Source organism: Falco biarmicus, chromosome 1 (assembly GCF_023638135.1).
Source record: "Falco biarmicus isolate bFalBia1 chromosome 1, bFalBia1.pri, whole genome shotgun sequence".
Taxonomy (NCBI): domain Eukaryota; kingdom Metazoa; phylum Chordata; class Aves; order Falconiformes; family Falconidae; genus Falco; species Falco biarmicus.
The window spans coordinates 35,045,897-35,070,047 of record NC_079288.1 but is presented as its reverse complement, the minus strand read 5'-3'; the positions used below and the strand labels follow the sequence as shown (position 1 = coordinate 35,070,047).

Sequence of the window (24,151 nt, the reverse complement as noted above, 5' to 3'; positions counted from 1 at the left end):
TTTTTCATATAGCTGCAGTCATATATTGAGTAACCCAAAATAAAGTTTGCATGAAATCAGGGACATTCCTTTTCTACTTCACGTTCTTCTACCAGTGTTTGGGTGGTTTCAAATGCTGGTTTGGGTTCACTCCCATCTGGTTTCTTTCTTGTATTTTATGGTGTAGCTTTCTGCCACACTCTGTAATAGCAGAAAAATTTATCTTTCCTGTTCCATTTGTATTTAATTTTTTTGTCATTGTCTTCTATTTTTATTCCTTTCTGCCATACAAAGTAGTTCCTTATTCCGTTGCTGCTAGTTGACTGTTTTTCCTGAATCCTTCCCTTGAGGAATCCCTTAGCCAGGCTACCTGTCAGTTATATATGTAGTGGCAAAATCAGTGGCTCTAAATAACTGTAAATGAGAACACAGGCAGGCTGGGGAACTTTTACCTCTTTCATCCGAGGCATCTCACACTGTGTTGAATGTATTTAAGCAGTCCATCGTTATCCCTCACTTCAGAGAAGTGTTGTGGGTCTTAATGTTTAGCATAAAAGAAGGTAACAGAGTCCATTTGATTTCAGTGTTGCGTGTTGCAATTGAGGTATCTTCCAACTTCCAGTGTTTTTGATGAAGAGGTGTTTTGAAACAGACCATTGTGTATTACCACTGTCTTCCTTGAGCCTTATAGAGAAGATGAAGCTTGGGAGCAATTTGAACCAACTTCCAAAGGCGTTTGGATTTGGGTTTGCATGTTTAATTGGACCTTATTCATAAGCCAGCTGAGGGGGTCACTGAGTAGATACCTTAATTAACCACATGAAGGACTGGTTAGTTGCCTTTGGTGGAATAAGGATGAAAGGTACGAGGTGCTTGTTGCAGCAAGACAATGCAAAATACTCATTATTTTACTTGCTTATCAACAGGCATCCGTTTCAACAGAGCTATAGCTGGAGACTGTTACTTGAGCAAAATTCCTGTTGACTTCAATAAAATGCATTGACATTGTAAGGACTTCATAATAAGATCTTTTGAGTATTAACAGATGGTCACTGACTGCCTGAAACAAAGTTGTTGGGTTTTTTTGTTTTGTTTTGTTGATCACCACAGGTATCTGGAAACTGAACAGACTTTGCCTTCTGGAAATCAAACCTGACCGTGAAACAAAGGTTTTTCTTCCTCTTTCGTTTTTGTTTTCTTGCTACAAATCCTTTAGAGAAAAGGGGGAAAATGTAAACTGATTTCTGAAGTGTCTTACGACACTTTGGTGTTCAGACCAACTTGGTGTAGTAAGGTTTACCCTGGAGTGGTGTGCTTGAGGTAGCTGGCAGAACGGACTGACACCAGCATCCTATTTCAACAGCAACCCAGCGACAGCCTAGTTGGCCTGCTTGTTCGAAGTAAAATTCTGCAGTGCCAGCAGTGAGCAAACTACGAAGGAAAGCAGTTTGTCTTTGCTGCTGCCATGGACTGAATGAGTACTCTCGACTGTTTTGAAAATATTCCTGTTAACAGTTTTTCTTTTGTGTATTTGTCAGTTTATATATTAGTTGCAGTTGTACTTTGCACAAACACTAATTAGACAGCCATCAACACTCAGGGCCAAAGGCTTACTAACAATGCAACTGTGATAGCAGTGTCTTAATTGGTTGAGTATAATTGTCATTAGGCAACGATAAAGACATCTGGGGCTCTGGAGAGAGATCAGCCTCCCCCTCCTCCTCTTCCCCAAATTTGTTCTGCCTATTGCTATCCAACACGGTTGAGCTTTTTCAGATGAGATTCTGTGTTTTGACCAGTTTCCTGATGTTTTTCTCCTTATGAAATCGTCTGCCTCTTCAGCACCACTTCATTAGAGCGGTGCCCAGCCTCCATCTCTGCTTCCTTCCACATGTGTTCCGCACTTCACCACCTGCTTCCCAGCTACAGTGGGACATCAGCAGCTTTTAACCCCCAGCTCCTCCTCCTTCAGTCTTCTTCTTTCACTCATGTGAGAGGGCACTGGGAAATTGTTCATCTCATTATGACAGTACTGCCAATAAAAAGTAGTTTAAAAGCTCTTGATTAGTGAGTAGGTATTTTTATTATAGTGTGTTTGTAGATGCCATATGAATTTAATTTTTTTCAGCTTCTCTACACCATATGCATTCCACGTATTGTTGCTCTGTCGCAGCAAGTTTTTTTTAATGCTTATCTGTAAAGCTGAAGCTGAATTTGCAGACTGATTTTTGCAGATGTACACATATCTGCCCAGAATTATAGAACTGGCTTGTCAAGGAGAAGTATAGTTTGAAAAATACAGCTCTTGTCTTTCTCCTGCTGCTATTTATGAGTATACACTGAAATGTGCAGCAGAACAAGAGCAAAGTAGAACCTAAGTCCATCAGAAAAGTGGAGTTACTTGGGTCGAGAGTCTCTGTTGAGGACTAGGAGGAGGATGACTGTGGCTGGTGAACAAGGAGGGAAGCGTGCAGACCCAGAGCTGGGAGCCAGGCACTGTGTGGATAAAACACCTCGGAAGGTATTGATTGGGGCAAGGGAGTATCTGGAGAGAGGAAAACTAGGGGTTGTAAGCAACAGTCTTTTTCTTGTTGCTCCCTGTTGTGCTCAGGAAAGCAAGACTTTGAACAGCCTTACTAAATGAAGTAAATCAGGTATGGTCTCTAATGGGTTTTTGGGGTTTGGGTTTTTATTTTCTTTGAACTTGAAAACTCAAAATTTGTAGGGCTTGTGGTGGCTTCTTGTGGGTTTTTTGTTGTTTGGTTGGGGTTTTTTTTCTGGGGGTGTGTGTTGGGGTTTTTTTTGCGCAAGTAGGTTATATCAGATGTTGGAGTATTTACCTGCCACTGCAGTAATTGTCTCATTACACTCACTGAGGGGAGGAAAAGCAGCAGTTTAATGCTGTTGGTATTATAGCAAATAGAACATATTCATTGTTGTATTAAATAGGAGGGGGGTTTTTTTTGTTTGTTTGGGGTTGTTTTTTTTTTCTTTTCTTTCACTCCAGCAGAAAGCTTTCTGGGCCTTTCATAGCCACCGTGGTACAAAAATCAGTAACTGAATTGAGTCTGGAGGACTGTGCCTGTTCTGGGGCAGAAGATTTAAATCTGGGGTTCTTTCACTCAGTAGCTGGTAATCCAAACTAAGTTGTCATGGTGAAGTGTAAAAGTTGTGTGGTAGGAAATGAATAGAAATACTGATATTATCTAGAAATAGTTCGTGTAAAGTGCAGCGTGTTCTTCTCTTCAGCCATCTATATAGATATGGCAGATTTGCCAATTATCTGCAATAAAGCAGCCTTTTTATTTTTTTACAGCAAGGCAATGCTTTAATAGCTTAAAAGCCTTTTGTTGTGGTTACAAATTGAAAGTGTGTTGCTCTTTACAACAGCATTAAAAGCAGGGAGTTGAACCATTAAATTTTTTAGTTCTGAATTGGATTCATCTGTGTTTGAAAGTCTTCCAGTTCAGTTCTGGTACAGGCCCAGTGTGTGCTGGAAATGGGCATGTGGTGGCGATAGCCAACGGAGCATGTTGTCAGCTGAGGAGATGGTTTATATCTCCCATTTCCCCATGCTGGTTCCCTGCCCAAACCTAGACCTCCACTTATGTTTCCAGCATGGTCTTGTAACATCTCTCCAAATCCTTTATGGTGTTGCTGAGTGAGAAACGGGAGTAGGAGGGGGATGGGAGGGATGGGGCAAAGATGCCTTACTGCCTTCCTCCTCCTGCTGAACCTAAAACACTTGTATCTTGCAGTGCCCTGGTGGGATTTCTGGATCAGCCACACATGAAGGTAGGGTTTGGTGGGCGCTTGCAGGGTTCTCCTGGCACGTCTAGTGCCGTTCGCTGTCACGACAGAACTGGGATAAGCACTGCGGCCAGGATGCTCTTACGGATTGTTTGGTACTATCTGAGCCCACTGGAGCCTGCCTGAGGTACATATAACAAGCTGTTGTGTTCAACAGGTCCTTGCTAGGGGCGGGAGAGCACCACAGCTTCGTGGTATAGAAGCGAAAGCTCTTCAGCACGTGCCTATTCATCATGGGAGAGAAAGGGAGTGAAGATGAGGAGGCTGCAGGGTGGTCTGGTGCAGAGCCTGCCAAGCAGAGACAGTTCCTGCATTTAACAGGTCCCAGTACACGCACATCAGAATTTGAGTCAAATTTATGTCAAACTGACAGTCACAAAGGTTTGGTGGTTCTGTTCCAGTTTGAGCTTAGCTGTAGAGGTCATTCAGGTTCTTCAAGAACAAAGAATGGTTCAAACTTTCTTTTGATTTGGTTGAATTCTGAGATAAAATTAATTTAAGCACTTACTGTGGTATTGTGATGTTGGGTCTTTAATTCCAAGATTGTGGTCCATGTTATTTTTTAAGGATGGTAGCATGTCTTGAGCCCTGGATCAGTTGCGTTGCATGCTGTATAGAAAATCCAGAAGCAGCGTGCTCAGGGAATTAGCCAGCCTTGTGTCTCTTCTCTATTTCTGTTGTTCTGTTTTCTCCATCTATTAGTCTTTCTTTTTACATTCCTAGACTGGACTGTGTGAGAGCAAGTATGTATATACACTGGGAGGAGATACTGTTCTTCCTTCCTTGCTTATATGGGGATGAAAATGAGTATCTTGTCACTTAGTTCTGTCAGTTCTACCAGTATTTTATGTTTCCCTCGAAACTCACTATTCAGGGTCACTTAGTGGCAACAGAATTTTTTCTTCCTCTTTGTAACCCACTACTCTTTACAGTTAGAAGCTTGAAAACATGACCCAAACTAACATAAAGGGAAACAAAAAGCAGCTCAAAATTAAAATGTTATCTGTGTGTCTTGTTGAAGAGGACTGCAGCAGATCTGTGCGATTACCTGTCCTATTGTGTTTTATCTCCAAGTTTGAAAATGTATCCGAAATGAGCGTTTTTCAGTTTTGTAAACCAAAGATACTTGTTGTGAGCTAATCTGGACTGCTTGTTCAACCCAACATGAAACATTTTGCTTTGGGGAAACCTCTTTGTTCATCTGCTCTTTTTAAATAGCGCTGCTGTAAATTGGAAATGAAAGCAACATTTGTAAGGGGATTTGGGCCTCGTTTGCAGAAGTAGGAAAAGGGAGAAGTGCTATCCCACCCTATTCTCTCATTTTCTCCTGTCTTACCCTGTAAAGCACTGAAGAGGAAGCCAGGTGACAAGGACACAGTTATCCTCTTCCCGATTCAGTGCAGAGAATTAATGTGCATCTCTTTCTGCTTGACAGATTTCACCGCCCCCTCAGGCACTTTAATTAGTTGTATAAAGTGGAACATTTTCACCCAGAGATGTTGGCAGTAATCTGCTCTGGAGTACCTGTAACCCTGTATGTGGTATTTCCCCAAGGAACTGGGTAACCGGAGTTGAAGTCCACCATCTTCTAGATCTTTATTAAGCACTTTCCTTCACCTTCCTGGTAAATTAACTATTTTCTTACTTTCCTCAAAACGTAGGTCAGCAAGATTTTGAACTGGAGACCTTTGAAGCTTATAGGAATCATTCTTTTGAAACACTTTTCCCCAAAATGTTGGGATGTAGCAGCAAAGCTGACAGCAGTAAGCACCCATTATTTTCCAACAGAATCCAAGTCTCAACTATGGCAGAGAAAGACATCTGAGAGCGATCGTGTTAATTATCACAGTTCTGTTAAAATTCAAATAATTATTGAACTGTTCCAAATAGCTGTTGAACTATGACTGGTCAAAGAACACAGAGAGGAGCTTTGCCTCTACTTTGCCTGCACTGGTTTTTACCTTTAATGTTGTGTTCCACAGCAGAGATGGCGCAGGACATCTGTGTTGCTTGCTGTGTAGCAGCCTTCATTCATTTAGATACAGTCAGTATTATCTGGGAAGTTTAGTTCTTTTTTTTTTTTTTTTTTTTTTTTAATTTTCTTATTGGAAAACCCTTGTTGAACTGTCGTTTTTCTGATGTTTCAGTGAGAGAGCCTTCTCCAAAGAAGGCGGCACTGCCTTAATTCTAAAGGCAACACTTAATTGTATTAATTAGTCTTCAGAGATGTAGGCAAATCTGATCCGTTGATGAGGCATTAAGAAGTTTCTATAAAAAGTAGTAGATTGGATGGGTTTATACATATGAGTGCTTGTACTTACGTACATAAATGCTCTGATTAAACAGTCTTTCTTTGGCACAACCACAGTCACAAATTTTTAAAGACTGAAAAGAAACGGTTTGAAGTTTTGCCATGACGTAATTTAGACTCGTTGCTGATTACCTTTTTTTCACTTGAGCCTGACTCTCCTTGCATTCTAGTTGTAAAACTCATATCGATAGTTGGTAACCTATGGTAGCTCAGTCGTGTTGTTCTTGTACCTCCAATTTACACCTGCCTGTCTTAGTAGTCTTGATGCTACATTCAGTAAATGGGAATAAAATGAGGGAAATTAATGGGCTTGTACACAGAGTGTGTAAACAGGAGGAGAGTCGGTCTAGGAGCTGTAAATGGTGTTGGGTTTTTAAGATGCTTCTTGTTTGTTCCTCCCTTCTCCTGCAGCTACCTCTTTTCAGATGCTCTGGGATGAATAATAGCTTTCTTTTCCAGATACACATCAGGAGAAGTGAGGTTGTGGGACACTCGCACCTGGGACTACACAGCCCCCATCCTGGAACCAATGCACGGTCCTGGTGATGCTGGACCTCAGCCACATGTCTCCTTTGTGAGGATAAACAGCTCTCTGGCTGTAGCAGCTTATGAGGATGGTAAGTAACCACAACTCTCCTCCCTATTTAAAAAAAAAAAAAAAAAAAAAGAGGCTTTACGAAAATGAAGCAGCTGTGCTCAGCTTTTTGTGTTTCTGTAATCCTGTATATAAACACACACATGCACACACTTGCTTTTATGTGAGAAAGTTGGCCAATAACCGTAAATGCATTGGGAGGCATTGGAACATAGCACCCATTAAAACTGATGTTTAATTCCTACTGGAACTGCTACACAAAGCTTGAGTGCCAGGCTGTAGTCCAGCCAAACTATCTTAAGCAAATAACTTGTTTTGCTATAAAAATATTAAATATTCTTCCACCAGCCTTCTCCTCTGTCCAAAACTCCCTTGGGGTGCTGTGAAGCTTTGTTATGGGAATACTGGTAAACTTGCATGTCTGATTAATCTGCGTCCTGTCTTGCTCTTGGCATAGTGTGTGGATGCACATTTTCTTAACTGAAGTACTGGTTTGCAGTGGTGGGTTATTATATACTTTGATATCGAGAAATGAAAACTGTGACCTAATATGTAATGAAAACCTAATAAAATACTGGTTATATGCATTGTTTTAAATATACTTAGATGTTTATGTAATGGACAGCAAGAGCCAGAGACCAACTGTATATCTACTGGACATGGGAACAGCAATTAAAAAAAGTCAGGTTTGAACAGTGCTAGCCGATTGGGATCCTAGGCTGAGTTGCTCAGGCAGAACTTAACTCCTGTCATCTTTCTTTAAAATGTATGTTTTGACACTTTAAAATCTTTCCTCAGGTATGAATAGAGCGATTTTAAAGTTAGGGAGTTCTGTCCACCTACTATCTTTGATCCTGGCAATTCTGCGTGTGAAAACAAAACAGAAAATGGATAATCCAAACAAAATCTCTAATCCATGTACTTTATTTTAGAAGTAAAATAAATGGGGTTAGGGTGAAAAGAGCTGTTTTAAGATGATCAGCATCCTTAGCGGTTTCTCTAGCATGGATCATGCTAGAATGGTCTTCTGTGGCTAAAAATTGTCGATAGGCAACATTTTCTGACAACAGCAAGTCTGGTATTGCAGAATACTCATTAATATTATTTACTTGAGCCATAGGAAATTATAGCACTAAGTGTTGGCTTTTTGTCCAGTGTGCCAAACAATGACTAGCAGAGGGTCTTTTGTTTGTTTTCTAGTCTCCCACTGACTAATCTAATAATATGTCTAGGTTTTTTTTCCTGTCATATTCCTTGTCGTCAGTCCTGTGTGTGCTGTGACTAAACTGGTTTGCATAAAGCTCAGTGTCTTTTATTCTTTTGGGTAGAAATTTTAATGGGCTCTGTGATATGGCAGTTACTGTGATTTGAGAAGCCTGGTCAGAATAGATTAGTTTCGATGTGAATAGGGAATTACAAAGACTGATTTTTCGAAATGTTTACTAACTGGAATCTGAAAGCATATATTTAGGTTTGGTGGAAAGCATTATTTTAAACTTGGGGAGGGAGAAGGAAGACTTTGAAGATAATGTGTTTGATCGTTCTTTGTTGTACTTTTCCAGCTCCCTTTTCTCTTTGTTTGTAAGTTTGACTAACACAGAGAAACCATCTGCTAGTGTTGGAGGTGGTGCTGTCAGGCAAAGAGTCTAGACTTCTCTGTCGAATCCCTGGCTAGCAGACTCGTTCAGATAACATCAGTTTCTCCCAGTTCAACAGAGCTCACGCAGCGATGTCCTTGGCATCCGATCACAGGGAAGAACTAACAGGCAGATTCTGCTCGCACCGCGCCTGCCTTGCAGCACTGTTTTGCTGGTTCGGTAGTAGCAAATGCTTCCCAAGGCATATGAAATAATAGCAAGGAGAAAGATTTGTCTTACTGGGATGCCTGCATCCAAAGTGAAGTGTGACTCCACGATGGCACGAAAGAAAAACTGAATTGTGGCTTCTGCTGAATGTTTCTGATGGTGTCAGCCTCTGAGAAGCAAGCTGCAAGGAGAGGTAAACGAGAGAAAAATGTATGGGGAGAAAATGAAGTTCCCTCTGCCCATGCCAATACTCAGTGGGGGCACTGTATGTACACCTGGGGCAACGGGACTTGGCAACTTGATCCACAGTTGTGATTTTTGAATTCCAACCCACTGGCCTCATATTTCTTCTGCCTTGTTTCCTATTGTCAGCACTGGCAGTCCTCCAGTTTGATTTTACCACTAATTGTGTTGCACGTTACCGAACTGAAATGAATCAAATCAAAATGCTTTTCCTGGAGCATTAGATAAAGCAGGCGAGGGTTCTGGGTAATGAGCAGATGCTGCTAATGCAGGGACAGTAGAGGCCTTGCCAGGACTCCATCTGCTCCATGCTTGCCTGACTTTGGCTGCGAGCCACAGCTTTTGGGAAACAGCAGTCTACTTTTAGCCATCACTCTCCCCCCCCACCCCACCCTCAGGAGTCTCATAGTTTGACTTGAAAACAATGTGCTGCAACAAGAGAACATACTTTTTTTCTTTTATTGGTTTTTGTTTTGTTTTTTTCTTTTTAAAGGCCGTGTTTCGTACTCATGTAGGCATGGCGGGCAGATGCTGCGCTGCTGCCCTTCACGGTAATACTTGGAGATCCGTTGGGAGGAGTTAGTGGGACTTCACAAGTTGCAGAGTAGCAACACGGAGCAAAGGAAGGTGGTTTCTGCCGGGACCAGAAGAGCTTTTGCTTGTTGGCAGGCCCCAGGAAGGGAATTTTGGCAGTGTTGCTTTCTGGGAATCTGATGTCTTGTCCGTTCTGATGCCCTTAAAGCTGCCTGTGGGTATTGTCCCTTCTGTACCCTCTTTGTAAAGGCAGAAATGGAGTAATGTTTGGTGCCTTCCCCTGAGTGCCGGGACATGCTGTAAGATAGCAAGAGCAGGGAAACAGGCTGGCTCAAATAAGAAGAAAACCACATGTAGCAGGTGGAGGTGTATTTATTCCTATCAGATACGTGCAGGTGGCTGTGGATGCAAAACTCTTGGTTTGGGGAAACGGCGCGTGATTTCACATGATGGGCCCGGAAGTCTGGCTCTTGAGTCTGCAACTTGGGAATGAAATACAGACTTTCTCATCTGTACCTTCTCTGAGGGACTGCATGGGGGGGTGTCATTGGGAAATCTCTGTAGGAAGCGCGGTGGAGATAAAACCTGACAACATTTGGTGGAAACTGGTGTGATAATGATAATGTAAAGGGACAAATCTTATGGCTGAGGTCAAGTCTCTCGCTGTTTAGTAGAGTAAGTAGCTTGCTGGGCCCGCTGAAAGTTGAGACACAGCATAGCAATGAAAGTAAAATACAAAATTTTAGTTGATGAGCACCAAGCATCTACTAAGGTTAAATCGGCTGTGTGTTGGTTGTCCTTCCAACTAGAAATATTTTTGGGAGAAACTCAAAATTCAAGATAAGTTTTGAGACTTCAGGCTGATGCTTGTTTCCACCCACATATTTTGTCTACTGTTTGTACTTCATAGAAGTGTGATGTGTGAAAATTACAAGGAAATAAATTAATATTCCCAGCTTGGAAGAAAAAAAAAAGAAAAATGTGTAAGAACTGTTTTCAAAAGGTGAAAAAGAATTTTGTGTGAATCAAGAAAGAATTAACAAGCAAGACTGCGACTCACAAACAGGAAAAACATCATGTAGATGATGTGAATTAAGCAGCTTCTGGCCATTGTGTTAGGAGACTGAAGTGAATGAGCACAAAACCCATGAGCACGTCCACATTCCCTGCTCTAGCATATACAAAATTCTGTCTTTGCTTTCCTGCCCACCCACCCCGCCAATACTTCACATGTCGATTGCTGTACATCTTTTCTAAAGCTGACAGCAACCGCTAGCTGTATCGCCTTAGCATGGAAGGGCTGATGTAATGGGTCCGTAGGATCTTCTGCACCAAACCACAGCCCTCCCTCCGCTTAGCCCGAGGGTTTGCTCCTAGCAGGTAGCCCGAGCAGGCAGCTGTTCTCTGCTGTGGCTAGCTCTTAACCTGGCAAACACAGCCAGCGTAATATTTACAAATGTGATTTAACATTTTTTGCCTCTGTTTATGCTTCCTTTCCCTGTAACAGGATTAGAGATGTCAGAGGAAAAGAGAGACCTTTTTTGTGTGTGTGTGTGGCAAAAATGTTGCCTTTTATACCAGAGGGAAAGCTAGGTGAAAACAAGATGTACAAAGCGGCTGCTTTTGCAGGACGTCTTTTGTGCTTCCAGCTGCAAAGAAGGGAATATACTAGAGGAGAATTTACTAGGCACTGTTAATGGAGAACAGCTCCCAGCTATTCACCTTTGATAGAGCAAGAGAGGTGGAAGACTGGCTGATGCTTACTAAAACTGGAGTACGGTCAGGATCAGCAGTGCACTGTGTAAGGCACAGTAGTCTCATAGTTAAATGTTTTATCCAAATACCTTCCAATCTAGAGTGAATTGCAATAAATGGACCTTTCATCAGACTGCATTTCAACAATATATTGGGTTAGAAGTTACAAACCTGAGTTCTTTGTACAGTCTGGGCCAAAGTGATAAACAAGGTGACTGGTACGGTGATTGTAATGTCAAGTGTCACAATTATACTCATTTCCTTGAGCCAAGATTAAATATAAGCAAGCTGTAAAGTCTAAATCGGTTTGAGGAGTTATTGTTAGAGTTCAATTGGAATAATCGCCATTGTGGTGCAGATTTTAGCATGCTGTGAAAGTATTGCTTATAATTCTGATTTAATGACTCTAACACTTTTAAGATTACAGTATTAAAAAAAAAATACTCTGTAAGCTTGCAACCTCAACTTCACCTTAGCAAAGATATTGCTTTGGAAATGAAGTACTGGTCGCTGCTGGAGGCAGGAAGATAAACTGTGTAAAGTAGTGATCTCATCAGCACTGGTAAATCTTACACCTAATTTTTTTTATGTTGCCATGCTAATAACTTTAACTGTAATGGTGGCTTTTTATTTTTTTGCTCTTAGACAAACATGATTGACTGTTGCAAAGGCTTGCATGCTAATAAATACATTTTTCTGTTTCTGCAATGAAATATAGAATACAGAATGTTCTTGAGTAGCACTTTAAGACCTAGTAGTAGCTTTGCCTGTTGATAAATACAGTGGAGTGTTTTCTTTTTCTGTGAAACTTGAAAATGTTTTCCTGCCGTCATGCACGAATGCATACAACTGTTTTGACAATGGTGGATTTCCACAGAAGGTCCTTGCACGCAGTGGTTGAAGCGTCTAACTGGTAGCAAGTAACAGATGGTGGAGGGTGTACATACACAATCATACAGTCTTTTGAAGGAAGGGGGAATCAAGGGGGACAAGCAGTATTTTTGCAAGCAAATAGTTGTTCATCCTAATGACGGAAAATGGTATTTCTTTTGCTCATCGCATTCCTTTTCAGTTCTCCTTTTTACTCCTTATATTGTGCTCCTTCATTAAACAGATGTTAACTTGTGACCTTACAAATCACTTGTTTTTCTGATAAAACTTTTAGATATTTTGGACAGATGGAACAGCTGGTTAAAAAAGGAAAATCCAAACACCTGTCTTGAACTGATTGTACTTTCACATGAGCCATTTTTGCTGTCTTCTTTTTTTATAATGTTTGAGATGCAGCAATAATAGTGGCTTTGTTGCCCAAAATCAGAGCAGAACTCTGAATTCTGGGTTTTCCAGTTTGCTTGTGAGGTCAGAAGAGAGGGTACTTTGACTTGAATATTTTTTGATATTTTGCAGAACTCCCGTACATTAATACACTCTATTGAAAACAGTGACGTGCTCATCACAGAGATGTGTAAACAAAAGATTTCACTGAAAGCAAATTGGCTTCCTTGTTCCCCTTCACAAAAGTGATCTTTAATTGGGATAAATGTTCTGCAAAACAAAGTTGAAAATACTCCTGCCGGGAGGAGCTTGGCAGCAGTTTTCATCGTCTGATGAAAAAGTCCGGTGCTAACATCCACGATCTGATATCACTACAGTCTTTTCTCACTGATGTATGTTTGTTTGTTTCTTTGCTTGTTTAAATTAGCTGTCCTGGAGATGAGACTTCAGCCATTCCCTTTGTTCCCGTTGGGAGCCAAGGACTGGCTGCGAAGGAACAGAAGTGCCACCGCTGAGCCCTGGTGCGGGGCAGGCCAGGCGGCACAGGGAATTGTAGCTGTGCTGTCCATTTGTATTTGTTAACTTGTTTGAAGCCTAAGTGTGTGTGATGCAAGCTAGCATTCTGTTTTTCAAAACCAGTTCAGCAGTTATTTACCTTTCAAGCAATTAACATAATTACCATTATGCTAAGAAGTAATTTTGGGAAGTTCTGCTCTGAGCCCTTATGACTCCATCGGGACAGTTTTACTCGGGACTTATCTTTTTGATGGAAGCCTAATTGCAGTTTTGGCTTTGTGTAAACAAACAGAGGCGGCTAATTGTTTAGGCAAATAGCAGATTAATTTAAATATTCATCCCTAATAAAACAAAAATGGTCCCCATTATGGTACTCATTCCCATGGCGAGGAATATAAATATTCAGTGGGAGTGCCATTAGACGGGGATCTTAAGGATTATCTGCATTATTTCACATTGGTAGCACTTTCCAGATACCAAATAATCTTTACAAAAGCAAACATAAATCAATTTAAACTCATTTAGATACCATTTCACTATGTGCAGTTTCATTACCACACTCTTGCTTCACCTCCTTTGGGACATTGGAGGAGTGTTTGCAAACTGGCATTGGTGCCCGTCCACAGCTGTCTGTCAGAGCTTTTATGTCTCCTTTTGAAGGAATAGCTACCATTAATCATTTCATCATTAATGGCCATGCTCAAGTAGAAGGCAGGCTTCTCCAGCCCTGTCTATCACATCTGAAGATTGCTTCTCCGTTAATTCAGTGCAAAGGTGGCCCAGAAGTCTCCGATTCTGTCTGGCCCTTCTGTTCTGTAATACACTCCTGATTGCTTCAGGTTGCTTTTATTCAGATTATTGCTTTAATGTACCGGGCTTTTAAACAGCGTATCGGTGATCTATGCTGGGAAAAAACACAATGACATATACATTGCCTTTAGACTGATACTCCTCTATTCTTCAGGATTTGTGTTCTTTAGCTTTTTGAACTCTTCTACGTTTTCAGTTTTTCTAGAGCATCAGGATTAGAAACTCTGCTGCCGGGTGTAAACTGTTAAGAATGGTGTTAAAATCCCTGACCTATTGCTGCCTGGGCAGAGCTTCACATTCTTCGCTTTAAAACTTGTGTAACTTGTGTGTGCAGCAGTGTGACTGAAATTTGAATGTGGGCTCTTCCTCGCTCTGTTTTGTGGTAATTGAAGGCAAGTATATAGTAGAACAAGAATTTAGGTATCTAAGTCTGATCTTCTCCAAACGTGGAAATGTAAGAGAAGTCAAGCGGCCTTCCTCAAGGTAGACACCAATGTTATCTGAAAGTCAAAAATTAGGAATTACTTAGAGAGAGCAATAGAGCCTGTAATGCTAGAGCGTGTAATTTTGGAAAGTTACCTCTGAAGCAGTTACGTGGTGCTATGCAGCGTCCTGAAGTTCTGGTTTCCTGCCTTACCGTCTCTTTCCTGTATATTAACTTTTTCCATTACAATGCTTTTAAGCTTACATCTGTAAATGATCTTGTACAGTTTTGTTAAATTCGAAGATAACGCATAGTGATTACATTATTTTTTTTGTGTACAGGAACAGTTAGCGTTTGGAACCTGATGTTCGGCCGGGAGCCAATCCATCATTACCAGCACAATCAGAGGATACAGGCTTTAGCTCTTGGTTCAGAGGGTGCAACGGTAGCGACGGCATCTGGCTTCGAGGTCAAAGTGGAAAGCCCTGATGACAGAGGATTTTGGCAAACTACGGAAACATTTGAAATCCAGAAATTGGTGAGTCTCCAGGCTACTCAGCTTGATTCCAGAAGCTCCTGATCCACTAATTATTTTTGGTACAGTTAAGAGGGATCTTACAAAAATCTTACAAGAGTGTTGCCTGAACTAGATAACAGCATTATCAGCTAAAGGCTGTGATTTTGAAGCAGGTTAACGGATGAGCCTTTAAACACTAAAGAGCAAGGGTGCAATGCTGGCTTAAGCTACAAGTGAAAATGAATAGAAGTCCATATGGTGCAGGAGGTTGCCTGTTTTTAATTATTTTTTTGTCAACATTAAACTAAGTTGGCTCATTTTGTAAATCAGTTTTCTCGTGTAGAATTGGAGCTAAAACTCAAGGTCTCATTCCAGATCAACACTATCTGATTAATTCTGAGGCAGGATATTGCAAACGAGCTAATAGTATCACTTGTGAAGCTGTAACTAGTTGTGCAGCTTCTTTAGGTCGCACCTTCTGTCACTGAAGTTTTGAGACTATTCTAATTAAAAGTTAAATCCTGCCCCATTCTCTGAAGTTTTATTACATCTCAGAGTATCAACATTTTTTTGAAAGGGGAAGGAAGTATGTTGGAATAAATTGAGTTTTTTCAGCTTCTCTCCTATTGCAGGAAGCTGACTCCGCAGCTGATGGGTAAGAAGTTGTGATTTAAACCGCTCCTGATTAGTCCCCCATTTCAAAGCTAAGTCAGTCTTACAGTATTTAAATTAAAAAAATCCCCAAACATTTTAAGAGACTTTTCCAGTAAAAATACTAGAACACCACCACACACTCCATTGTGGTTGGATCCATCTTACTCTTGCATCTTGCTTGCGATGAAATGTCAGTTTGCCACATGTGACGGAGGCGCTCAGGACAACACATGCTCTTCTAGGGGTGGGTTAGGAGTTAGCTGTGCTGTTAAGGAGTTAAGCCCTTCCCGGGGTGAGACTTTTCAGCAGCATTTTAACCATTTACTGAAATGGGAAGAGCAATGTCGTTCTGGTCTTGTGACAGAAGATAGGGGGGCTGATACCTGGGCTGTCCTAGAGTCATGCGATGACTTCCCTGTAAATTTAAGGCATATATACGTGATTGCAGGGTAAGCATCAGCTCTTCCGTGTTAGTTGTGTGAATGTGTTGCCTCTTCTCGAGCACAGTATTCACATTCTAACTCTGTGTGCTTTAGCCTTACGGCTTTCTGTCCTTCATTTGAATGAGTCCGTTAAGTCTTGCTCCTTTCTTTGATGTGACGTTTTGGTGTGTTCCATTATAATGTGTTCTGATTAGGTTTTTAAGTGGGCTCATTTTAAAGACAGTGAACTAGATTTCATCGTAGGAGCGAAGCTTGCAGAAGTTCAGTAATAAAATGGATACTCGGTCTTTGGCTGAAATTAATCCATAATGGGGATGATTCAAGATAGCCGATGACCACACATTAGCAGTCCGTTCATTTTAACGTGTGGCAGTAGTGCTGTAAAAGAATTTTTGGCTGTAATAAAAATAAAATGTCTGCTTTTTTTAGGTCAACTTCCTTAATCTGGTTCCAGATGTTATGGGGAGTCCAGTGACAGTAGCAGCTGCAGAAGACGTTGTCTATCTCCTGAAAGCAGAAGATCCTGGCAAAATTCTCCATTCTGTCTATGGTCAGCCCATCACATGTCTCGATGTGTCCGCTCATGAAGCGGTTTTTGGGGTCAAAACCTTTGGCTGGCTATTGAATGAGCCCAACCAGGTATTTAATATTTTTATTGTGTAAGATTTTTATATTTACATAATTAAAGGAAAAAAGTTCATGCTGCTGACCATTTCCTTCCCTGCTATTCAGCTTTTGACAGTAGAGGGAAAATATTCTTTTAATGCATCATCTGATGCTTCTATTATTGTTCTGGAGGGCTGAAGGAAGGGTTTATTGTTCAACTAACTGGGTTCACTCTAAAGAAGTTGCATTCCTGCTCCTCAGCGAGTCCCGGCTCATTCAGCTGTATGCTGCATCAGAGGCCCTCTAGGGGGAACTAGTCTCAAAAAAACCAACAAAAACAAAACAAAAAAAAAACCCACCCAAAAACCCCAATAAACCACCCCTGCCCCCAGAAGCCAAAACACCCCTCAGCCTTTCTGGTGAGGGTATCCTGGGTGGTATGTCAAGCCTTGTACATGTAAACGTGGTCTTAGGAGGATGCTGCTTTTTTTTTATGAGCGCTTGAGTATTTGAACTAAGCTACTTAAAATTTGGTGAGGATGGTGTGACTGTTGTATTAAAGGAAGCAAAATGATAATCATAGGTTTGAAGCCCCCTGTGACACAGGGTGCTGCTTTTATCAGCACATCTTGGCAGTGGCAGGGTAGATCAAAACCAGACCGTTTTTGTAACCCTGCTGAAGACTCATGGCTGAAGCATGCTTCTAATGCAGCTTTTCTCAAACTTCTCTGTGGGAGAGGCTCTTTTGGGCTTGCAGATTCAAATAAGTAACGTAAGTAATTGTACGGGGCAGGGGGGGCTCAGAATCCTACCTGAGATCCCAGTAGCTGGTGGCAGCAGCCTGCTCCTGGACGCGGCCCCACTCCAGAGCAGGGACCAAGCTGCAGAAAGCAGTTTGCAGGTGCCTTGAGAAGAGTTTCTGTCCCTTTCCTGCATCTTGCCTAACTCTTCCACTCCCTGATTTCATTCCATTTTTTGTGGTTCTACTTCAGGCATGTGATGGGCTATCAACAGTGAGGGAAGGAGAGTGCTTCAGGCAGGTGGAGAAAGAAGCAGGAGGTGAACACCCAGATGGAAGGAGCTTGGTCTGCAGTGTAAAAATGCAGCGTTTTCTTTGGCAAGCAACTAGAACAGGAAAGCTTTATTTAGGATTACCTCTGTGTTAGGAATAAATGGGTCCAGCTGCATCTAATTTCCCCTTAAAATTCACGTTCACTAGGGAAATGCTGAGGCCACCATAAATACCTCTAGGGTTGAGAGATGCTGCGAGGCCATGCTGTCTTTATTAATTCCTTTGCTGTCCTAATCCAATTCTTTTCCCTACAGAGGTGGGGAGGTTAGAAGGTAAAATTGCCTCATTCAGGGGCATTACATCGGTGATCGCCTTTGTGCCTCATGAAGGAATAGAGAAATCTACTTAGGCCCCCGAGCGTCGCTCTGTAAAGCTGGACATATTTCCTAATTTAGTTCTGAACTATTTGGCATTTGATGGCAGATTGCATTAAGCAGTGCATCAGCGCGCATCCTAATCAGGGAGATGGGACTGAAGTCGTCCAGACGGCTGGGGTGTGTTTGACAAGGACGCTTGCTTGGCATTGCCGCACCAGCTGACATCACGCCGGAAATTAATTACTAATGTCTATTATGATAATTATGCGCCTTGCGCAGACGTGAAGGGACGTTGCGTTGGCTGATTACGCTGGTCACAAGTTGACAATCTGTCTTTAGGAGAGCTTTTGGTCTCGGAAATGTAATGATGAAGAATTCCAGCCCTGTTTGCTGCTGGTGGTGTTGCTGTAGTGGGAAAGCTGTGTTTCTTCTCAGTTTGGGGTGGTCTTTGTTTTTCCTGAGGGATATTTTTTTTTTCCTTAGTGTAAGCTCACAATCGTAATGATACTGCCTAGTAACCTGATTTCTGATGAAAATATAGTTAGGGAAGCCATCTCTTTCCCCCCTCTCTGTTTTTTTTTTTAATCTTTGTCTAATTTTAACCAACTTTGACAGCAGAGTAGAGATCTGAGGCATAAATTTTGTAGGGACTTTTATGTTGGAGAGGAGAAAAGCATCAGATTTGTGGCATAGACTTGCCTACTGCCGGATGACAGACATCCGTGCAGGAGAGAGTGGAGAATATAAATGCTTAATCTGTGAGAAGTTCAACTTTCACTTTATTAAGCATCAGACAACCCAAGTATGGTGCTGCTTTTTGAAAGTTCGTCTGTTTAGTGCTCCTGGAGCTCTTGGTTTTATATTAAATTACAAGAAATTTCTTTAGTAAGAGTTATTTCAGCTTATATATGCGAAGGTTATTAACTCAACGTGGAATGTACTATTTTCCTGAAATTCCAGATTCTTGAAATACCGAGATCTGTGTTCCTATCTGGCCTCACACGTGGCTAATATTATCAACCAGATAATGAACCACAGGGAAAATCCTTACCCTGGCTTTGCCTTTCAACCTGAGGTGGTGCTCATGACATCCAGCGGACACGCCGTGGAGGATGGTGTCTAGGAAATAACGTATTACCCTGTGTCACGCTGTTTGGAGACCTGTGATCTTGATGCGGCAGCAGCATCACAAGGTCTTGGCATTCGTGTTTGAATTTGGGGTTTGAGCACTGCACGTAAAATTAAATGCACATATTTAAAGTAGAGCTGGCTTTGGTCGCCTTCATGACAGGGCATAAACCTTTTAAACAGGTAGCACTATAACTGCCAGGATTAACATCATCTGATTTCTGATGCAATTACCTCGCTGATTGTAGGATCTGACTGAAGCTTTCCTTATAGTTTCTATATTCATAAGCTTCCCTGAATGGACCATCTGCTGCCAAGTAAGTCTGGTCTCCTGTAGCTCAGGTGAGCTCTCTCCTGCTTGTGGACTGTTTTTATGAAATGTATAGGTGCTTTATTATCTTGAGGGGGAGGGGAAAGGACAACTTTCTCCTGTATTTAGTTGAATTTTTTTTTAACATATTCAACAGTTCTTGGTGATAGAAGATAATCAGCATGGGAGGATTTGGAGTTTTTTCCCGCCAAAGACGCTTCATATAGGATACAGAATTTTATTTTGAAGTCATGCAGCTAAAGAACTCTCCGTTACATGCGCTAGAAAGCGCAGTTCAGCGTGCGCCTGTGGTTTTGGTTGTTCTGTGCACAAACTTGAACCTTATTTCAGAACAGGTAGAGGGGAAGAGAGGAGTGAAGGGAGAACAGTAATGACTTCAGAGCCTCCAACCTAGAAGGCTAGGTATTTTGAGATCAGATGCCTTGGGAGTTGTTTGTTACGCTGTCACTTTTTCATCTGTTTTGAGCTGGTGATTGGCTTTTACTTGATGAACGACATTCAACATCACCTGTCTCTCCTCATCAGCAATTGAAATACTGCCTAGTTTTGCTCCTGAATTTAATATTTTCCATGGAGGTCTTCAACTGCTTGCTAATGTAAGTGTATCCAGTAGAACTAACCACTTGAAGTGGATGCTATGAACTAATAGTAAGTGAAAAACAAATTATAAATAATCCTTTAAATCGAATTTCATACTTTACAGTCTCTCTTGGATGATGTATTTAGGTCATAGCTGCTTTATATAAGCTGTTACATCTTTCTTGCGCCTTATTTTAACTAAATTCTTCTTCTTTGTTAACTGGCAAGCTTGCGTTGTCATTTCTGGTGTCATAATGTCTCCAGTTCTCGTGGCGTTCCAAAGACTTCAGATTTTTATCATCTTGTGTGTGCATTAGTTTTGTTAGCCACTGTGGCCCCTGTAAATAGTCCAGTTTTCAATAAACTGCTCTTTATGAACTCTTGTTTTCATACCAGTAGAAGGGCAGGTCTTACTGGTGACTTTGAACACGTGGGACTTGCCCAAACGTTTCTCTTTGGGGAGCTGTAGGACTGTAGAGTGTGAGCAGGTCTGTGAAGGTGAAAGGTGTTTTAAATAACCTTTCTTTTTATAAACTCTTTGGTACCATGTAGGAAAGATAGAACTCTTTCTGAGGGTCTGTCTTCTGAACTGCGTAACTTTTTGTAAGTCAGGCGCTGCTTGAAACCACAGTCCAGCAGAGAGACCAGAAGTTCTCCTTGCCTAAATGTTGCATGGTGTGTCGATTAACCCATCTCGCTGAAAGGTAACAACCATAATTCTTGGGGTTTTTTCTGGTTTTGTTAATGACCGGAAATACTTTAGCCAATACAAAAGGGTTTTTTAGGGTTTTTTTAACTTGCAAATGTCAATGACATGCTGCTTTTTTCCTTCTCCCCCCCCCCCCCCCCCCAATTTGTACATTAATGTGAATACCTCAAAATCAGCACAGCTGCTTAGGTAAGTGTCTCAGGTTTTGAAAATATAGCTGCTAGGATGTGCCAAGAGTATTCAAGGTGATAATCTATGAAAACAAGAGAATACATTAATACATTCAGTTTTCAAGAATTACCTTGCCTGCCTTTTTCACTGTCCTGCCCTTAGGTTAGGGAAAATGTGTTTCTGGGCTAGGGCTTGTTTTTTAGTGAGTGGGTAAACATCACGATCCTTTCATCTCTGGGTACCTGAACTCTTTACATCAGTCTTCAGCCACAAGTCAAATGAGTCTGGTGACCTCATGCCAGGTTCTAGCAGACATCTGTCCACATCCCAAGCCCATCCAGGCTGGCAGAGTCCCGGAGGCTGGCAGCCCGGGCTCGGGCAGTGTCCAGAGCTGGAACAGCAAGGGTTGCAGGTGCGTTGGCAGAATCGCATTGCCGAAGCTTGTGCGCTGCCTGCGTGCGTAGTGCTTGGCTCTAGTGCTTGCTACCAGCTTGGAGTCTTACTTTTTAACTCCAGTCAGGTGAAAACTTGAAAGGAAAAACCAACAGCACTTGTCTTTGCCATCATGTGTAATTTTTACAGAAGGTGTAGATATTTGAAGGACCGGGCAGTGTGCATGGCTGGCTTTTTTTGCTGCTGGATTTGCCGCAAGCTATTTAGACTGTTATTTTTGCAGTCGTCTGTGTGGGTCTTTAAGCATCGCTTCAGGCTGCTTGGTGCAGCATGCGAAATAAGAGTTCCCATTTGCCAGCATAAAGTCACCTTTAGGATGGCATGAAAGTCAATTTTCCACATGCTCAGAGAAATGGTTGTGTTACCAGCTTTACACAATGACTTATATCTGGCAAGAACTTGCAAAATAGTCTCTCTGGCTGATTGTCAAAAATTACATCATATTGGAGTAAACTGCTTTTAAATCAAACATCCATTATTCATGTATATTAACTGCTTTTTTTATTTATTTTTTTTTACTGGCTGTTTCGTGTATGATTTACTCTTTTTCTTTCTCTCTGACTGTCTGTCTGTCTCCCTCAGCTGCTCCTTTTAAATCTTAGCTCATCTTTAAATTTATGGAGCCAGAACACTTATCTCTGTGTACGAGTATCAATATGCTGACCTTGCATTTGTTAATAGTCAAATTTTTGTTGTTGTTGTTGTAGCAGTGTTATGTGCCATATTTACAGTAGGCAATTCAATACATTTGCACCGGCAACTGTGCCCCTGAGGCTTGTAAACTTTGAAAATATTCTTTTTTCCACATCCCTTTAGAAATAAAATTCGAACTTGCAGCAGTGTGTACCATATGCTGTACTTAATTTGATGACTTCTGCCGCAAATGCATGTGAAACAGCCTTACTGCTTTTGTAGATACACTTTGAATTGAGTGGTTTTGACCTGAGCAAAAAACAGATCCTTTTTGTTTATGATGGACTGGAAATTTCACAAGCCTTTCTTTTGTTGGCAGTATTTGTGTGTATTCAAGCAATGCTGGGTTTTTTTAAGTTGGGAGAGGGATGGGCAGAAGGAAAGGGGGAAGAAACATAATCTGGAAATACATGCAAATTCTGTTTCCAGTCTTGCTGCTTGTTCCTCTGCCTCTTTGAGCAACTCAGTTGGGTTTTTTGTAATTTTGATCCTCTGTCTCTTAAAGTGACAGTTAGAAACCTCAATCCTAGACAGCTCTTTCTGAGAAAATGGTTCTTCAATGTGTCCTGTGTGTTATTCGGTAAGGAAAAGGATGTAGGTTTTGAGTGTGGTTGTACAGTATACTTTTGGCTAGTATTTATGATACTCTGTTCAATACTTCATCTAAATAAGGATGAAATATACTGTATATACAGAGCGCTTTGCCCAGATCTGAGAGACTCATTTTTTTTAGTAGCCGTAGGATGCGGTAACTTTTGACAAGAAGCAGAAATGTGATTGCAGAGGGAAGCTAGCAATTTCACAAAGCAGTTGTCTGCTGGCTTTCAGCCAGGACAGTGGGTTGAACACCCCTGCTCTTGTTGAAAGTACCACAGGCTCTTTGATAACAAGTGCTTGGGGATTTGTTGTTTTAATGTTCCATCCAAAAAAGACATCTCCAACAACACAGGATCCCAAAACACCTGCTGGGGTATTGGACGTGCATGGAAGAGTTCCATCAACAGCAGTTCCTTCAATGCCTTGGTTTTTCTTGGAAGTATCTCAGCCAGAGTACATCGACCATGCTTGACCTCACTTAGCTGCAAGATGTAACAAAGCTCACAGCTTAGCTGTTCTGGCTACAGAGACTTTTAATTCTGTTATGAATTAATTTAGTCGTCTTTCTTGAGTTCTTGGACAGCATTTAAAGAGTTCCCCGTACCCGCTGCTCTGCAGTTCCGTGAAATACAGTAACTTTTCCTTTCTTCCTCTGCCTCATCGCGTGAATTTGCCAGCATCTCAGCACATCTATCTGAGCACAGTGACCATGGGTTGAGACTTGCCCAACTCACACAGTAAAGAGGGAAATTAGTCTAATGCACTGCCTTAACAAAAGGGAGAGTATGAGCATGAATAATTAATATCACTAGTCTGTGGCAATCGGATAAAATGAAGTCCCATTTGCTCAGCCTTATTAAAAGAGAGAGAGAGAGAGGGAGAGATGGTAAAGGTCGTTAAGGGACTTGTAACACGGGAAGAATCGCCTCTGAGATGGATAATGTGTTTTCTAATCTCTGTGGTCTTTAACTAAACATAATGGTAAAGGTACTCTGGCTATTTCTGGCTTGCTGAATTATTAAGCATTCTGGGAGATTGCTTGGCTCCTCTCCAATAACTTCGTCTTTTCATTTGAACAATGTTAATAGGTAACACTTTTTATTTTGTGTGTTGGATCCCGATACATCTGCACAGAGTATTTAATGCTTTTCCCTCCCTTGTGTCGCCAAAGTCCCACTGGGGGAAGGGGTGCTCATTAGTGTGTTATCCCAGGGTACTTCATTTCACACCCAAATGCTCTTGCTTCACTTACCTTCAGTTGGGTACCTATTAGGTCACTGGTCTTGGGTGTCCATTATAGGATTATAAATATCTTTAAAAGGGTAATCCCTTTGCAGTGTGCATTATAGGATTATAAACCTCCTAAAGATCTTATGCTTTATCTGCCCTTTAACATACAGACCCTTATTTCAAGTCCCTATTGACCAGGTATTTTCATTCTTTCTCCTTGGCCTTTGTAAAGAAAATCCTTCTTGCTTTGGGATATTATAGGAGAGCTCATCAGAAGTGTTCTGGCAACTTCAAAATTGTCACAATGCTTTTAAAAAACCTGTCTTTACAAAATTATTATTCAGTCTTTAAAAAGCATTCTGAGTTCTTTTTGTTTCTTTACCTATCAGTTTGTCAGGATAAGATTTTGAAATTAATTTGCAGACTATAAAGTTGTTCAGGACAGGAGCTGAATTTAAAGGTAGGCAAAATCTGAATACCAAGAAATACAAAGAGAATCTTTCTTCCAGTGATGGGCCTAACTGGCTAGAAATACACATGTGCATTATAAATTAAAAAAAAAAAAAAACCAAACAACCTAGCAATCTTTAAAAG

At 41.3% G+C, this 24,151-nt stretch overlaps 1 protein-coding gene across 1 annotated transcript in view; it reads left to right on the top strand.

Moving 5' to 3' along the window:
- The window catches only part of FBXW8 (F-box and WD repeat domain containing 8), a 53,795-nt gene that overhangs the window by 19,063 nt on the left and 10,581 nt on the right, over positions 1-24,151 (top strand). Inside the window, exons 5-7 of the mRNA XM_056351117.1 lie at positions 6,560-6,717; positions 14,399-14,595; positions 16,101-16,310. Of these exons, the coding sequence (XP_056207092.1) occupies positions 6,560-6,717; positions 14,399-14,595; positions 16,101-16,310 (565 nt within the window). The remainder of the gene's footprint in view (positions 1-6,559; positions 6,718-14,398; positions 14,596-16,100; positions 16,311-24,151) is intronic.